Below are 13,476 nucleotides of genomic sequence, written 5' to 3' on the forward strand. Positions count from 1 at the left end.
GTCCTCTGTCTATGTCCGCTGTGGTTTATCTGGGACTCTGATCTTTTTCAATGAAGAGGGATCACTGATGGAGAGGAAATGGGAGAATGTGGGGGGGTGGAATGACAAACATACTGAGTAAAAATTCTGTTCTGAAAAGGAATGCATTATTGTGAAAGAGACAAAGCATTTGGATATGTTGGCAATGTTTCTGGCTGCCCTCAACTAGGAGCCCCTTTCCCCCTCCACACTCAAGGGACTGTCAGTGATCAGACAGAATTGATTCCCAAAACAGAACTCCAAAGAGGTGGTTCAAAGCTTTCTCAGGAACCCCTAATGTAGTCCACCCTTCCATACAAATCTAAATTCCAGGGGATGCTGTGTGTTACTTTGCTTGTCAAGTTTCTATTTTTAAATATGCAAAATGTTCAGAAGAACTTTTTCAAAATCACTTTTTTCTAACATAAAAATTCATGCTCATTGTAAAAAAATAATTCAAATAATATTTATAGAGTAAGAAAAAATGAAAAATCCAGTAGAGATACCCACTGTTAATATTTTGGTGTCTCTCCTTCTCAGTGCACACATATTTGTATGGACACAAATGGACCCAGTTTTGGTATGGACCAGAATTGGCTAGTATAATGCTGTTCTGGAACCCTTTTGTCTTACTTAGCTGTATAGCGTAAACATTTTCCTGTATCAGTAGGTTTAGCTATACATCATCATTTTGTTTTAGATTTTATTTACTTGAGAGAGAGCAAGTGTGAGAGAGAGAGAGAGCACAAGCGGGGGGGGGGGGGAGGGAGAAGCAGACTCCCCGCTGAGCAGGGAGCCCAACATGGGGCTCGATCCCAGGACCCCGGGTACCATGACCTGAGCCAAAGGCAGATGCTTATCAGACTGAGCCACCCAGGCACCCCTATACATCATTATTTGTAATGACCATATAGCATTCCTTTGTTAGATAATGTCCTAATTTGTTTTACTAAGTGCCTCTTTTTTAAGGATATAAACACCTAGAATACACATCTTTTGTACATTTGTCTGCTCACTTGTCTTTTTTTTTTTTTTTTTAGATTTTATTTTATTTGAGAAAGAGCTCACACACGGGTCGGGGGGGCAGGGGCAGAGGGAAAGGGAGAGAATCTCAAGCAGACTCCACACTGAGTGCGGAGCCCAACGCAGACCTCAATCATGACGTCAGCCAAAACCAAGAGTCGGACGCTCAACCGAATGAGCCGCCCAGGGAACCCTCTACTTCCTTCTTTAAGTCATCTTTTTAGAAATGGAATTGCTGCTAAGCCTCACTTTCTGATGTTTACCTCCAGAACCTTCTTTTCAGTCCTTTTTTATGTGAGGGTCAAATGAACAAAGGCTTCATGTCATTTCACTGATCGATTCTAAAGTGTGTTTTTAGGTGCAGAGCATGCAGTATGTGCCATCATTTGAGAAAGAGAATGAAGACATAGATTTCAACAGAAGCACGCTCAGAAAGTCTCTGCTGCTTTTAAAGTGAATGTATATTAGTTGAAATATTCAAAAATAATTTTATAATTGAAAAAAATTAAGACTGTAAGTATTAATGAAGTGCAAGGGCGATTGAGACAGGACTCTGTTGCCAGGGAAACCTGCAGGCAGAGGCCTGGCTGTTTCAGTGGCTCCCTGCCTCCCGCCTCCCTTAGGGGCTGAGGCAGGTCTGAGGCATAGAAATGTTGCAGTCGCCCTGCTGAGTTGGTATCTTCTCTTTGAAAAAAATGATGGAATTCATTTAGAGAAATATTTGCACCGGTTTATATACAATGAAAATATTCATACGGATCCATGTTTGTAAGAAAAACGTTTTCAACAGCATATCCATTTGCATTTCAACAGAAAATGTTCCCTTTGCATTTTATAAAAATAGCCATGAATTTTTTAACAAACAAAGACTCATTCATGAGGATTCTTTTCATTTCTCCAGTTGAAAAATTTTCAGAACCCTGTCATCATCTTGTGGATTCCTTGAGTTAATTCAGCTAGACATCCTTGTGTCCTCTCAAGACTTTTCTTAAATATTTCTTCTCCATATCTAGTCTTACCTTGAGCCTGTCACTTTTTTAAAATGTAATTTAAAAACATATTTTATTTATTATTTGAGAGAGAGAGAGAGAGCGCGTGTGCATGCCAGGGGTGGGAAGGAGCAGAGAGGGAGGGTGAAGGAGAGGGAAGGATTCCCAGGGAGACTCCACGCTGCGTGTGGAGCCTGGCACCGGGGATCCCAGAACACCAAGACTATGACCTGAGCCGAAAACCAAGGGTCAACCGACTGAACCACCCAGGCACCCTGAGCCTGTCACTTTTAAATGTCAGTGTTTGTCATGTTGTCGCTTTAATCCTTGGCAGTCTGTGGTAACTTACTCTGTACTTTAAAGTTGTTAATGCATTCTTACAAAGGTGCTCAGATCAGTGACTTGGTGTATACATGCATACGTCTACGAAACTTACATTTATATTGATATTGTTGTGAAAGTTAAAAAATGGACCTATTAGCTTCACCTTTTCCTAAACTTTGAAGAGAAAAGAACCAAAATCTGCCCTTCACCTTTAATGTTTGGGAAGATCAGAGTTCCTGTTATTAAGCCATCCTTTCTCTTCCTAGCTATAGAGAAGAAATAATCAGAAAGGAAATCATTGAATAATTAAAGATAAAACAATTTTTATCGAATATATCTGTAACATGAACTATAGATTAGTCAAAAACTGGTTGAGACTTGCAAAATGAGTAATTGCAATCATTTTGAGGTTTAATATCTGTTGATTATGTTTACAGCAGAGGCAGACTTATTCCTTAGGTAGTTTTGGCTAGTTTTTCATGCTATTTTTGCTTGAATAGTTTAGTGGGGACAGGTGACCTGCAAGAGAAAGGAACGTGACTAGTGGAAACATTAGCCTGTCTTTACCAATGGCTGAGCTCTGGGAGGGCAGAAGGGCTCAGAGCATTGGGCCAGGACCCATCCTCGTGGATTCAGGCACATTCCCTCGACTCCCTTAGAGGAGGAGCAACATGAGCTCGTATGTGGTTCACTCAAAGCTTCTGCCTTCCCCATAAAAGGGCTCGCCCTGAAGCTCTGGACTGGTGAAGGAGAACTTGCAAGGCTGCCCTCCCCTCTGGATACCAAGCCCACCAACGGCAATTCCTTCCAAGCAAAGGTTTTTCAGGATAATTAAATATTTGACAGTGCAAAAAAAGGAATTTTCTGAGTGAACTGAATCAAGGGTTGGTGGTAGTAAAAGTCCCTCCAACTTTCTGTGAAAGCAATAGAAGATGCTATGCCATCTGCTCTCTGAGGCCTCCACCTTCCCCATCCCATCCAGAAATGTCTATGCTGGAAAAGTCTGTTTTCCAACCCTTGGGCTGGGACAGTTATAAGAAGAGGAGCCTTCTGCGCCAGGAAGCCCTTTGCTACACTTGGAGTGAAGACTCCGTGCCGCTCACACCGCTCCCAGGAAGGCTTGTTTCCCACCTGGCATCTTCACTTCTTCCATTGCTGTGTTCTGGGATGTAGGTTTCATATGTAACCTAGGAAGGGGCAGAAAGGCCCAGCTGCAGGGTGATTATTATTATTATCATCAAGTCTCCTTTGATGAGGTTGTACCCATCTTCACGTCCTCACCTGCCCTCCTGCCGGGGCCACAGTAGTCCTAGGAACTCTGCTCTCGGCTACGCTGACTCCCATGCTTACCGATCCTGCCTACTCCCTTCATACAGTAACTGGAGGCAGACTTTCTTTTTTTTTTTTTTTTTAAGATTTTATTTATTTATTTGAGAGAGAGAGAATGAGAGATAGAGAGCACAAAAGGGAAGAGGGTCAGAGGAAGAAGCAGACTCCCCGCTGAGCAGGGAGCCTGATGTGGGACTCGATCCTGGGACTCCAGGATCATGACCTGAGCCGAAGGCAGTCGCCCAACCAACTGAACCACCCAGGCGCCCTGGAGGCAGACTTTCAAATGGAGAAACCAGGGACAGAGAGTCCCCAGGAGCCCGGGTTGGAATCAGGAGCCCAGGAAGCTGACTCCCGACTGCTCTGACGGGGCTCCTGTCTCCATTGTTGGGGAGTTTGAACCTGAAACATGCTCGTTCTAAGACACAATCCCAACCTCCTCTCGGCTTCTAGCTGGTGCCTCTTAGGAAGGCCGTGGAACAGCTGCTTCTAACCTGCTCTCAGCGGGAGAACTGAGGATTTGAAGCCGGCAACTCACCAGGGAGATGGTGGAGTTGGAGTGTTGGGTGCGGCAGAAGGGTTTGAGTAAATCCTCTCGCATCTGCAGGAGATGTAATGCCCTGGTTATGCCAGCCCGAGTCCTGGCCTGGGCACCGCAAGTCAGATGGGTTAGGTGGGCAGACTCACCTTCTTGTCTGTGAGGCAACCAAACAGTAAGATGAAGACACCCTAAAAGAGGGATATGGGGATAAGTTCGTCAAGGAGGAAGGAATCCACGGAAGTAAACTCTTTTCCCTCTCCTTTTCTTTTAGCTTCTGTCTTCCTGTCTAATTCATGTCCCGAGGCTTCCCATCTAGAGTTTTCTGCATATTTGCATCATTTGGTGCATAGAATCCATTTCAGGTACTTCTCTTACTGCTTTGGTTACAAAGGATAGATATCAAAGTTTTGAGTACTGACAATTCCCTGACTTCTCTGGCAAAACCAGATACTATTTTACAGATAAGAAAACCAAAGCTCACAGAGGTTCGTCCAAAGTTCTCCAGCTAGTCAGTGGAGGAAATGGGATCCAAACCTAAGTCTTCTAAAATTCCTGAGACTGTTTCTTCTGCTCCACCATGATACCTCCTTGAGAGGGGACTGGCAGTGACTTAAACCATCTAAAAGGGCAAAAAGCTCAGCCACCACACTGTCACCCACCTGGGTGGTGTTGAGAATCGTGAAGATGTAGTGAGGAACTATGGAGACTTCCTCCAGCAGAGTGGCCAGGCCCAGCCCCCAGGTGAGGCCGAAGATGGGGGTGAGAATGAGCAGGTCTTTGGTCACCCCCAGAAGGGCATGGCGCTTCTCCACCTGGGGCCCCTCTGACAGTGAAGGTCTCAGGAGCTTCAGCACAGCCATGGCTAGTACCAGCCCATTCATGCCCACAATAGCCAGCACTCGCCCCACGAAGGTGTAGAGTGCCCCTCCCTTCCCATTCAACCAGCACGCCCCCTCCCCCCAGGTATTGCCCTCGGGGTAGGTAGAGGCCCAGGGCAGCACCTGCAAACCCCATTGGGCATATATAGCCAAGGACCACCATCAGGGAGAGTACTCGGCACTTGGACAGCTGATGGAAGACGAACAGCAGCTGGTGCACCAACATCAGGCCCTGAGCGAGCATCCAGGAAAAGGTGGGCAGGTAGAGGAAGTGACAGAGGAAGGCAGCAGCCAGGCAGAGTGGGCTTTGGGATCCCAGAGGAAGCAGTAGGGCTCCCAGGAAGCAGGTGTCCGCAGCCAAAAGGCAGATCACCATGTTGAGCAGGGCCATGTGGCATAAGTAGGCAACTTTGTTCGGTACACGACTCTCCACGCCAGCCTGTACATGCCCAGGCACACAAGCAGGGCCAGGATGGAGGCCCCCAAGCCCACCTGACTCAGCAGCTCCAGGGTGGGGTTTTCTGGAAGAGTATTTCGGGACATGAGGATGGAGAAGGCAGTGAGGTGCCGACCGATACACTGAGTAGTGGGGCTGGTGTGAGCGGTCTGCACCTGGCACCCTTCATCTGACCGACGCCCCTTGCCCTGGAAGAGATTGTGGTCCCAGAAGACACAGTGGGGAGTGCTAGCTGTGTCCCCGAAGTCCATGATGACTTCTCCCTGGTTGAAGGCCTGGCCACCTGCCATGATGGAGATAGAGAGGACCAGCCCAGGAGTGGCATAGAAGGAGTCCCCCAGCCCTTGGCCATAGTTTGAGGGCAGAAGATGGTCCAGTTTCCGCAGTAGAATGCTAGTAACACTGAAGTTCGTTCCATTATGGCCCAGTGGGGCCAGTGAGCGCCTAGGAATGCATGCCTGCAATGGGGGCTGAGTGGAGAAGGGGGGTCTGTAGTCAGCAGGAAACGCAGGACCAAGGAGCTGGGTCTGCAGCTGCACGTTATGCAAGCTGAAGGAGAAGGGGTGATCCTGTGGGCATAGGCTGTGTGCCAGGGTCTCCACAGCCAGCAGGAGATCTGAGCCTGCTGAGGGCTTCTGGGCCTGGGGTGGGGCCCACAGAGAGCCGGTGTCCATGTCTAGGACCTTGTCTGTGGTTTTCAGGAGAGCCTGTGATGCCCAACAGAGAGATCCCAACAGAGAGATGAGCCCTGGCTGCTACAGCCCATAGCAGGGCCAGGGGCACAGGGAACTCTAGGCTCCAAACCCACCTTTCCTAGTCCAGCAGAAGACCCAAAGGTGGAGAGAAAGGGGAAGAGGAAGACAGACCTGTGAAGGAAGAGTTTCTATATGGGAAGAATGGGGAGCTGTTCAGCTCACCACTGGGGTGGCTTCAAGTATGTGGTCTCTTGATGCAATCCAGCCTCTCCATCTGACAGTCTTTCTCTCCCCTCCATTCCTCGGGCCACCCAGGCCCTAAGGGGCCCCTTTCCAATTCCTTGACCCCTACAGGTCTGTAAAGCTAAGAATGGTACCCAGTGGTAGAGGGCATGATGTTCTGAAGTAGAAGGCCACATGCACGTCCATCCACCCACATGTGATATACATTCCCAGATAGGAAGTGTGTTGTGTCATTGCCCCTGGTTATTCTTTTGGGTGCCTCTTATTGGTCACCAACTGTTGCCCATATCGAGAGCTGGTTTAGGTGAGTCCAGCCAAGCCAAGAGTGTTTGAGTATCTTCATGTAGGTATCGTGTGTGTGTGTGTGTTTGTGTGTGTGTGTGTGTGTTTCAGGGGGTGGGGGGGCTTCACATCATATGCACGCATCTGCATGTGCATGAATGCCTCTGAACTCATATCTTCACACTCCTTCCTGCCTTTCCTGACCTCCCGTGTGTTATCAGCATCAGACCTTCTCCACATTTCATGGCCTTGAGACTGGTGTCCAAGAGGAGAGACGGACCAGGGAAGCAGACACTCAGACTCTACAAAGGTCTGCTGGCTGGCAGTCCATGATGATGTCAGGGGGACAGAAGTGCCCAGAGGTAAAGAGCTTCAGGCCCCTACTACCCAGCTGGCCCCTGCCATGGCTCAGAGAGCTCACCTCCAGGGCCCTGCAGGTAAGCTGTATTCTAGCATCCACCACCACCTTGGCCAGGAATGATATGGTGCCCAGCAGTGCCAATAAGTCAGAGGACGAGCTCACCACCATCACGTGCTCTGACAGCTGTGCCAGGATCTGTGGCACCTCCCCAGCAGGCCAGCCCTGGCCTGCCCGTAGCAGCTGAGACACAAGACAGCAGGAATTGGGGAGTCGGGTGGGCAAGTCCTCACGAGGGAGGGGCCATTCCTCCCCCATCCAGCTCTTTCCTCCCCATCCCCGTACCAGTCCCAAGGGAACAGGAAGCAAAGATCGAGTGAGCCACATGGAAGGAACTGACACCCATGTTAGTGGAACAGACATTTGGTGGGATTAAGTTTGGAGAATAGCACGCTCCCCACAATGAGAATGCTGGGCACTCTCTGGCCCCTGCCTCACTCCCTGGCTCTGCTGGGCTCCAGTTCAGAGAAGGTTGAATGACCTTCAGGCCGGGCCTCAGGGGGAAAGGCTTCTAAAGCTAGGTCCCGAGTGAGAAAAGGGTAGGTCATGGAGGGTGAGGCATGTGGGCAGCAGGGCCTGAAGCTTTACCCGGGCTCTGTGATGCAAGGCCAGGAGCTCTGTGTCTGTGCAGCTGCTGTGAATGGGCTCCCAAATCCCATCAGGCCCACAGGTCAGCTTTACTATGCCTGTCTTGTTCACCGGACATGGGGCCTGTGCCACGTGGCCAGCCTTGGTGACATTCCAGGCAACAGCTGAGAAGTCCTCAGGGCAGGTGGTGTCTCCATCTGAAGAATGATATCAGGGAGGCTCAGCAAACACAGTCTAGCCCCAGCCTTTCTGGGGCAAAAACCTGTTCAGGCTCTGGAGACGGGCTGTGGGGCCCAGTGCAGGGAAACGTTAAGGAGCACGCAGGGCAAGCAGTGAGAGGTCAACCGGCTGGACCCCAAGTCCCACATACCCTGGATGATGGTGACAGAGATGGGGACCCTGAGAGGGGTCAGTCCTGGGCTCTGCAGCTCACAAGTGTATGTGGTGTCAGCCACAGGGCAGTGCTGAACGGCCAGCACAAAGCACCGGGAGCCTGGCTTGTTGACTAAGGAGGCTGAAGATAACATGAGAGAGGGAACAGTTACTGGGCTTGGAACAGACCTGGAAGCCAGCAGGCCCAGAGATGTCCTTTCAGTCTTTCTAGCAACTTCAGAAGCAGATGATGCAGTGCGGAAGACCTGAGTGGTACGAGAGCATCAAACTATGAAGGCAGCGCTTGGATTTTGGTGAGGGGCACCTGGGGGTCTCTAACTAGCCCCAGGACTTGAAGCCAGGTTCCTCATTTGTAGAATGGGGACTATCACCAAACGAACTTCACAGAGTATATTGCAAGAGTTTATTAAGATTGTGTGAAAACATTTTGCAAACAGATATCTACATTTATGTGGTTTTTGCTGTATCAATACAATTAGGATGCTTGTGGGGTAAAAACAGGGTTGGACTTGGACCCAGAACTCCCAGGTTGAACTGCAGCCTCTGCTTCCTGCGAGCTGGAGAGCCAGCTGCCTGGAGACCAGCTGCCGCCTGTCCCCTGGCCCCGACAGCCCCTCTGTACCTTTGCTGCCCTCCCTGGGACTCCAGGAAGCTGTGTAGGCCAGGTGCGTGCTGGGGATGCAGCAGGTCAGCTGGAAGCCAGGGCAGGTGGCACAGGAAATGGAGAGCTAGTCTGGAAGCCGAGCCACATCTGTTGCCTGCAGGGGCACCTTCACCACCTGGGACAGCTCCCATCTGAATCCCTGAGCCTCAAAGCAGCCCGTGTACTCACCTGCAGATACACACCTGCTGCACCTCCCAGCTCCTCCGGCCCCCACCTGTGCCACAGAAGCTCTGCTGCTTCTAAAGCCACACCTGAGGTCTGCCTTCCTGGTCCGGCCTCTCCTTAAGCCCAGCAACAAAGGTCCCTGCCCCCGAAAGGATTTCTAGGAGGAAGAGGCCTGGAGAAGAGGCTCCTGACATTTTTTTTTTTTTTTTTTTAGTAGCCCGGAGCCATGGATTCCAAGGTGAACCTTTTTCCTGCGAGGGGATGCCTTTCCCGAACCACCTGATGCCACTGCAATATCTTGAAGCAAAACACAATGTCTGTTCTCTGCTGAAATTGACACGCCACCTTCAGCATTCTCCTGTTAAAATTGTTCACATCAGTGGGCTCCTTAGCCTTTGTTTCCCCAGAATGAATACATGGAAAGATGCAAAAGGACAGGAAGGGGAGAGAAAAGCAGGAAGGAGAAGAGAGGGAGGAGGAGGAAGGTGAGGGAAGCAGGGGAAGGGAAGGACAAAGAGAGGGGCAAGGCGGCGGAGGAGAGAGATGAAAGGAAGGGCAGGCTGGCTACCTGCCCATCCATGGGAGACGTTGGGGAGCTCAGGACAGCCTGACCTGGGCTAGAGGCCAGGGACACATGTGTCCCTGGCTGCAGGAGGATGGATGTGGGACTGCCCACGGGCCGCAGGAACCATTTCGGGTTGGTGGTCTCACGGCTCTTGATGAAGGTCAGATTCAGAGTGGCGCCAGGTGTCCGCACCCAGGAGGTCGGGCTCAGCCTTCCGGGGACTGCGGGGAGGCAGAAGGCAGGCGCCCCTTGGAGCAGGAATTGTGGCCCTCTGCGGTTAAGCCAACTCCTTCCCCATCTTCGGAAGCCCGTTCCTCGTCACTCCCTCCCCACCGCCCCCAGTACTGTTTTGTTTTGTCCCTGGATGAGAGTGGCTGCTGTAGTCCAGCCGAGGACCCTGTCATTGGGAACCAAACAGGGAAGTCTTGGGGCCCACGATTTCCCCTCCCACAGGGGACCTGGGGCTGCTGGAGCCCCTTCCTGGCCCTCTAGGGTCAACAGCAGTCACTCTAGCCCTTTCTCTCCTTGTCCATATGTCTCAGGAGCCCTGTTGTTCATTAGCCTCACTACTCAGTCCCAAGCTTGAGGCTGTGACCCACCAGGATAACTGGCGATTCTCCCACCAGCGGAGCTCCTGGGCTTGGGCCAGCTGGCCGAAACACAGGACTCAGAGAGGAGAAAACACAGGCTTTCTTTCCCAGGGTCCCACTGGTTTCCAAGTTCCCAAATCTCCTTACCAGGTGGCAGCAACTGGCAGGAGCCGGCTTCAGCGGGGCCGAGGACCAGACAGCCACAGGCCCTGTGGCTGTGGGGGGGCTCGCAGTTAGGGTGACGGGAGCAGATGCTGGTGTTCCACTGGCACCCAGACAGGCAAGCACAATAGGTCTGCCCATCGCCGTGGAGGTTACACTCTGCGGCAGAGGGCGGGGACAAGATGTGGGCAGGCCGTATGAGAGAGCCAGTCCTCTGATGCCTGAGCAGCTCTAGGGCTGGCTGTCTGGAGCCATCCCAAAGTCACCAGAGCCTCAGCCATCAGGGACCACCTCCTCACTCAGGGTTCAAAGCAGCAGAGGTCTGGCTGGGCAAAGTCATCAGGGGTGGGGCCCCGGGGGTGGGCGGAGAAGTCCCAGCCCACGACCGTCTGCGTCTTGGGCTTCTGCCGAAGTTTAGAAGTTGGGGACATGGAACAGGAAGGGAAGGGTCTGTCTGGTGGGGAGGCGAGGAAGGAGCTGGGCTTTTCTCCAGGAAATGGGAGGGGCTGGCAGCGGTCTAGGCGAGCTGGCTGCGGGAGACCTGGGAAGCCTGTGCCCCCTTCTCTCTCAGCCCCCTGTCCCCCACAAGCGGTGGAAGGGCCATTGAGAGGGAGGGCTCCGTAGAATCCGCCCTACCTGTTGAGGCTGAGGCCAGTGAGAGTTCTTGGGAAAGAAGAAGCCGAGGCAAGGGGGTGAGTCAGGGTCCTGGAGAGTGCCAGTGGCCAGGTTTGATTTGGCAAGTCCAGCTGTACATAGACCGAGGCCAGGACGGATTCTACAGGAGCAGAGGGGGCAGCTGTAGAGGAGAGGTGGCAAGGCCACGGGCTGGTCCCCTTCTGCCTCCCACACCTGGCTGGTCACTGGACCCTGGGCAGATCCCACCTCCCATAGCCCAGCTAGGAGCTGACAAGACTCGAGAGGGCCATAACCCCTCATTCGCAACGTTGCATTCACATACAGCTCCATGTCACCCCCCCCTCATTTTATAGATGAGGCTCTCCAAGATGAATGATTTTCTCAAGGCCTCACAGCTAGAGAACTGGCCTCTGGACCTGACCAGGTGGACTGTGGACCTGGACTGTGACCAGCCATGGATCCAGTCTTCCATGGGTCCTCTTCAGCCTCATTCCCTGCTCCCTGACCTCCCCCCTTGCCCTCCCACTCCTCCCTCCTTCTTCCTCCCGTCCACTCCATCCACTCACCCCCTTCTCCACTCCTTTGGTCCAATTGCTGCCCCGATTCCCCTCCAGCCTGACTCTGTGCCTGGAACAGAGGAGAGACCTCTGAGAGGATGCTGACCCCAGGTTTCTTCCAGAGACAGCTTCTTCCCCAGGGGGCTCGGGCTAGCCTGAGTAATTTGGCATGACTCCATCTCTTTGAAGCTCTTCTTTTTGCCTAGCCAGAAGCAAGCAGGCACATCAGGAGAGGAAAGCAGGCTTCCGGTAGGAGGCACCCGGGATGCAGCCCCAAGGACTCTGCCAAGGCCTGCAAATCCCACCCGAACCCGGGAACCAGGCACACCCTGGAGAGTCAACATGCTTTGCTTAATTCCTTCCTGAATTTACCTGTCCCTGGGCCTCTAGGCTAATTGAAATGGCTGTGTCTGGAACACCAGTGGGGAGGGCCAGACCGAGCCGGCTGGGGCCCAGAGGCTTGGGGAATTCTGTTCTTTTCATAGGAACTGCCACAAGGGTGAGCCTAAGGCAGCATCTTCCCTTAGACTCTGGTTCCTGTAAATTATTTCCTCACCAACTCCTCCCTCTTTCAAAATTATATGTGAATGTGGGTACTATCTCAAAACAGATACAGATAATAGATATGGGTACGGATACAGAGATGTCTTCTTGGGGGAAAACAGAGATAAAAAAGTGCTAACCTTGACTTTGCTGTCTTTCTTCAGATTCTCTCCTGTCCTCTATGCTGGAAAATTTTTCTTTTCTTTCCATTTTTAAATTGTAAGCTTGACTGGGAGAATTTTTATCCAAAATGTAGCTGGCATCACTGGAGTTCACAGTGACTCAAAGAAACAAAAGCTATCCCACACCCTGGAAAATAAGACTGACCTATCAGAGATTTTATAACAAACTGGCCTCTCTTTTTTACATGACTTCTTCTCCCTCCAGCCCTTGCGCCTCCACCTGTCCCTTCATCCACACCTTGCTGCCTCTCACGCTGATAGGCCCCTATGTCAGCTCTGTAGACCTTCCCTGGGTACTTGCCCCAGGCTTACTCACAGGTTGAGATGCTTGAGCAACTGGTGACCTCACCAGGGGGAGAGTCATGGCCAGGAGTACCACGGAGGCAGCGGAACAGACCATGGCTCAGTGAAGCAGTCCTCAAGAATCCTCCAGCTGCTGCCTGATGCAAATTTCCTCAGAGAAGAGTTGGCAAGGCTCAGCACAGCTGGGTTGGGAGGGAAGAGGGGACGGGAGCCAGCCGAATTTACAGAGGAAGTGCTGCAGTTTGTGACCGAGTCACATAGGCATCCAGGTCCCAGTGGGGCCACCTGGAACCCATGTGCCCCAGTGACAATGGTCTGCTCAGGCTCCCCCTGGGTTCTAAACCAAGAACTCGGTGCACAGGAGAGGGCTTGGGGGTCCTAGGTCACAACCAGCAATATGCCAATAAGCCAGGGATCTGGGACATCTGGATTGTCCTGAAACTTCTGGGAAGCTGGATCATTGATCTCAGAGCCAACGTAGAAAGGACAAACATTAGGGCGGATTTCTAGCCTAAAATAATTTCCAGACTCTTAAATTTAACTAAGAACCTGGAAAAATGCTGGGAGAAATTACTAAGTAACTTCACAAAATAGTTTTGAAGTGAGGATGGTTTTTCCAGACAAGACACAAAACCCAGAAAGCCAGAAAGAAAATAAATTAGGCTGTCTAAAAAGTTTTAAATTGGGGGTGAAAAGCACATTAGGGTAAAAAGGCAAAAGACAACATGTTTGTAGCACGATGATTGAATAAGGGGCCAACCTTAACAAAAGAGTTTTTATCTTACATTAGTAAGATGGAAAATGGGCAAAAAATAGAGTCAGTTTACTGAAAAAGAATTATCAATAGTTTGATAAACATATAAAAAATCCACTTTGAAAAAATAAAACTGGAAAAAAGAAAAAACAGACAAAAATAAAACAAAAAAAGAAA

At 50.9% G+C, this 13,476-nt stretch overlaps 1 protein-coding gene across 1 annotated transcript; it reads right to left on the reverse strand.

Moving 5' to 3' along the window:
* Window positions 1-3,424: 3,424 nt before the first annotated feature.
* ADGRF3 (adhesion G protein-coupled receptor F3) lies at window positions 3,425-12,642 on the reverse strand. The gene is given in 16 exon segments (XM_088026611.1): window positions 3,425-3,541; window positions 4,222-4,284; window positions 4,371-4,412; window positions 4,884-5,183; window positions 5,185-5,519; window positions 5,522-6,266; window positions 7,201-7,380; window positions 7,786-7,982; window positions 8,156-8,278; window positions 8,801-9,010; window positions 9,576-9,599; window positions 9,602-9,793; window positions 10,310-10,489; window positions 10,965-11,099; window positions 11,527-11,587; window positions 12,559-12,642. Coding segments are annotated over 16 exon segments (2,988 nt in total).
* Window positions 12,643-13,476: the final 834 nt, after the last annotated feature.

This window comes from Eumetopias jubatus, unplaced genomic scaffold, assembly GCF_037043125.1.
Source record: "Eumetopias jubatus isolate StellerSeaLion01/CBP00866 unplaced genomic scaffold, mEumJub1_p1.0 scaffold_9, whole genome shotgun sequence".
Classification (NCBI taxonomy): Eukaryota; Metazoa; Chordata; class Mammalia; order Carnivora; family Otariidae; genus Eumetopias; species Eumetopias jubatus.